This window comes from Helianthus annuus, chromosome 16 (genome assembly GCF_002127325.2).
Source record: "Helianthus annuus cultivar XRQ/B chromosome 16, HanXRQr2.0-SUNRISE, whole genome shotgun sequence".
NCBI classification, from domain to species: Eukaryota; Viridiplantae; Streptophyta; class Magnoliopsida; order Asterales; family Asteraceae; genus Helianthus; species Helianthus annuus.
In genome coordinates, this window is record NC_035448.2 from 11,944,678 (window position 1) to 11,948,921 (window position 4,244).

The 4,244-nt window shown below is 37.9% G+C and overlaps 1 protein-coding gene across 1 annotated transcript; it reads left to right on the forward strand.

The window, feature by feature from the left end:
• Positions 1-1,774: 1,774 nt before the first annotated feature.
• LOC110923724 (F-box protein CPR1) lies at positions 1,775-2,812 on the forward strand. Its single transcript, XM_022167785.1, has one exon. The coding sequence runs from the start codon at positions 1,775-1,777 to the stop codon at positions 2,810-2,812; it is 1,038 nt and encodes a 345-aa protein (XP_022023477.1).
• The last annotated feature ends 1,432 nt before the right edge of the window (positions 2,813-4,244 follow it).

Below are 4,244 nucleotides of genomic sequence, written 5' to 3' on the forward strand. Positions count from 1 at the left end.
GCTCACGCCCCAACCAATTGTGGCCCGTATCATCAACTCGGTTATTCTGAGGTCAACTTTGAACTCAATATAACACATACACTTGGCGCTAACCTTTTTCATTTTAGTAGTCTACATATTGACGCATTTAACATTAGCGATTAAGAAAAACAAGAACATTTGTTCAAAACAAGAAGAAAACCTAACCCATAGCCGTCAACAAGACTACTTTCTTCGAAGCATACGTGTTTGAGGTGGATTGGTGAGGTTGGAAGCTCTTGTGGAACGGAGTCTAGTACAAGCCACTTGCAGCATAGGCCAAAACAAAGATTAACAACCAAAGTTCAAAACTTTTCTTTCATTAATGGTGCATTTATAATCAAAATCCAAGCGAAGAATAAGCTACAACACGTTACAACTTCCAAATAAGTTTTGAAAGCCCATAACATGAGAACGTATACTCAAGTGGAAAGTTACCGGACTGAACCTCTTAAGTGAAGGGCGATTGGATAAAAGATGTATAAAATATTCATCACAACAAAGCCAAGAATATCATAACAATGTGTTCTTCATAATGGATATTCGTTTTTATGATTTTGAGAGGTTTTTTAGCATTGTGATTCAACCAAAACATTCACTCTCTATTTATACTAACAAATGAGGGTTAAAATGGTAGAAAAAGGCGACTAATGTAAGGACTTAGCTTATAAAAAACGGCTAGATCCACTCTATCGGTAATTGGGTATTCATTAAACCTGATTTGTGTATTGAAAAAACCCAGGTTCAGGTTTTATAACTGGGTTCGGGGATTACACTAGAAATGTACCTAATTCATACCCAAAGGGTAGGGCGGGTTTGTCACCGGGTTCGAGTATTACACTAGAATCATCGTCGTCGTCGTCATCATCATCATCATTATCATACTTGGTAAATCCCACCAATAGCAAAGCTAAGGTAGAGTTTGAGGAGGGTAAAATGTAGACAGACTTACCTCTACCCCGTAGGAATAGAGAGGCTGCTTCCAGTGAGACTCCCGGCTCCATAGAAGTTTTGCATCAAGCCTTGGACCTAACGCAAATATCACTCAACAATCGGGACAGACCAATTAGTGCATGTACCCCCGCGTCTTTCGGCTATCAACACCACCACATGATGCATGATTACCGTCCCCCGTTTTTAACGTTATTTTCACGATAGTAGTAAAATGACATTAAAATTAGTGCAATTTCACTTTTGCCCCCAACCGTACACACATGTATGCACTATATGCACGCACACCGCAAGCATGGCATAGAGTATTACACTAGAAAATGTATCATATTCATATCTACGGGTACGGTGGAGTTTGTAACCGGGTACACTACTCCGCGTACAGGGGCGGACCTACAGTAATAGAAGGGGTAACCTCCGTTGCCCCTTGACGCTCCGACGGTAGTGTAAATTTTGGAAAAATTTGACGTCTTTTCGATTTCGTTACCCCTTTTTATTAAACCGTTACCCCTATGTAGATTTTCTAGATCCGCCACTGTCCGCGTATCAACATACCCGGTTTTGGGTTTTTTTGGGATGGGTACGAAATTCGTGGGAAAAAATATAAAGAACATGATCCATGATCCATGTAGCATTGCATGTGAAGAAGCCCAGTGGCCCAAAATTTCATCCAGACTTTACAAAATTATATCCCTTCATCACCTCTACGTCTCTTCCCTAACTTGTTTCCATAATATTCGTATCCTCATAATCTCATAGAAACCTAGATTCAAAGCTGATACAATAACCATCCCCATAAGTGACAATGTCCGCCTGCATTCCTTTCGAAATCCAAGGGGAAATCATGAAAAAGTTTCCAGTCAAATCACTGATCAGGTTCAGATCGGTTTCAAAACCATGGAAGTCTTTGATCAATAGCTCGGAATTTATCACTGATCACAGCATCAACCAGACTCAACCGCATCATCTACTGATAAAGTACACAGCATATTCTAAGGACAGATATGTTTCGATTGTTGATGATGACAGTTCCCGGCATCACAAGTTTTCTCCTGCGGTTCCCTCTACTGTTAAGCCACTTTGGCATCCATCTGTGCTCGGTTGCTCTCACGGATTGGTGAGTTTGCTCGTGCGTTCGAAGGGATTGATTGTTTTTTGGAATCCATCAATTAGGAAATCTGTTGATATAGTATTGCCAGACGGAAACTATGCTTTTGTTTTCGGGGTTTGTCCTAAAACTATTGACCCTAAGATAGTTAAATTTTCACCTACCAATGAGGCAGAAGTTTTTACATTAAGTTCTGGCGCTTGGAGAAGCATATCAATGAATCTGCGTCCGCCTCATGAATCATTGCGATTTAGGGCCGGTAATACGGTAGTTATAGATGGGGTTATTCATCGGATTAATTATGATTATGAATTTGAATGTCATCATAGGATCATTACATATGATTTGACAAGTGATGAATTTGAAGAAGTAGATCTTCCGGATGGTTTACAAAGCCGTAAAAATCTGGATATATCTAAGCTCAAGGAGTCTGTTGTTGTGCTTGAATACTACTATGCAATGGAACAAGTTTGTGACATATGGATGATGCGGAAAAATGGTGTTCAACAATCCTCGTTTACAAAGCTATTTAGTGTTAACGTTGTGCTTCATAGTATAATTGGATTTAGGAAGAACGGCCAACTGATACTTGGAGGTGGTGGTGAACTTAAAGTTTATGAACCCGGCTCAGAACACATGAATAGTCTTGGGATTTATGGTTGGCACTTCAAGGTGGCCTCCTACACAGAGTCCCTACTTCTGCTTAATCACCCTGCAGTGACGAAGACGACGTAACCATATTAACTTGCATCTATTTTTTATAATTCCATTTTTTCATCATTGTTACTAAATAACATTAATGCAATGCATACAATTAGTCTTGAGTCATTTTTATATTTTCTTGCATGTATAGATGTTACATTATTCACTTCTTCGAAAAATAATCTTCTACATGTCGCTATCGCATCACATGGTATTTCTCCCTCGTAAGCGAAAACACAAATGCTTGTTTGTTCAGGTTACGGTTCTTCCAATTCGGCTATTGATCCAACAAGCAAGTCGGTATAGAAATAATAAACCAGCAAAACCACCACAACATTTGATGACGATAATTACGTAGGACAGAAACAACTATGCAGCAGGAAACTCAACTCACAAAGAATCAAAACTCAATACAACAAACAATTAAATGGACAACAGAACCAACCAAAGGCCCAAACTGTCACCAAACACCAGTTGCAGGGCTGATCTGCGTACAAACTGCAGTCAACTTGCAGCATATCAATGTCCGAATAAATTTTTAATGATATTGTTTTGTGTGGTTCGCTAGCTAAATTTTTGTAATTGTTCTTGACTCAGATATAAAAGTTTTCATAATATGATTGTTTTCGTGAAAACTTTTTGTAAATTTTCATGAATTGGTTGCTAGTTTCATAGACCAAAGGTAAATCAACAAAATAAATAATACTTACCATTGCACCCAACTGCAGCAATGATGATGATAGCTCACGCCCCACCCTTCGAACTCAACATAAAAAATAGACTTTGCAGTTACCGTTTCATTTTAGTTGTCTACATATTGACCTGTTTAACATTAGTTCAATATATTGTTGCACGATTGACTCGTTTCATATTAGATTGATATAGTTTGACCCGTTTAATATTAATTCACTATATTTTGGAACATTTCGCTAACATATGAACCGCTAGTGATGACCAAATACCCTTTTGCATCAATATGGTCAATTAGATGTTCTGTATGTCTATCAACAAAAGATGAACTTTAGTCTTCATATCATGTAGAACATATTATAATATACATATCACAATCTAAGGGTGTTCACATCCCGATTTTGGCTGTTTTTAGGTCAAACCATGAGCCAAACCGTTACCAATTCGTTACTAATGACCGTAAACTGAAACCAAACCATTGAACATTAAAAGCAAACCGTTACTAACGGATTGGTTACGGTTTGGTTTTACAGTTCGGCTTTTATTGGACCGGACCTTATATAAAATCCAGAAATAAAAAATAAACGTCCAAACAGAAAGCCGAATTCAAACTTGATTGGTTGTTAGCAACAAATATCCCTTTGTGGAAACAAATACTGTTTTGATACGATATTTCCGAATGTTAAAAGAGTTAACTATTAAAGAGAACAGATATCACAACAATTCATTTTGCAAACTAAATTGCTATGCTATTGTAACGAAAATACTTCGGTGC

What these genes read in the sequence shown, in the direction of transcription:
- LOC110923724 (XM_022167785.1), top strand. Translation starts at nt 1,775, where the DNA reads ATGTCCGCCTGCATTCCTTTCGAAATCCAAGGGGAAATCATGAAAAAG.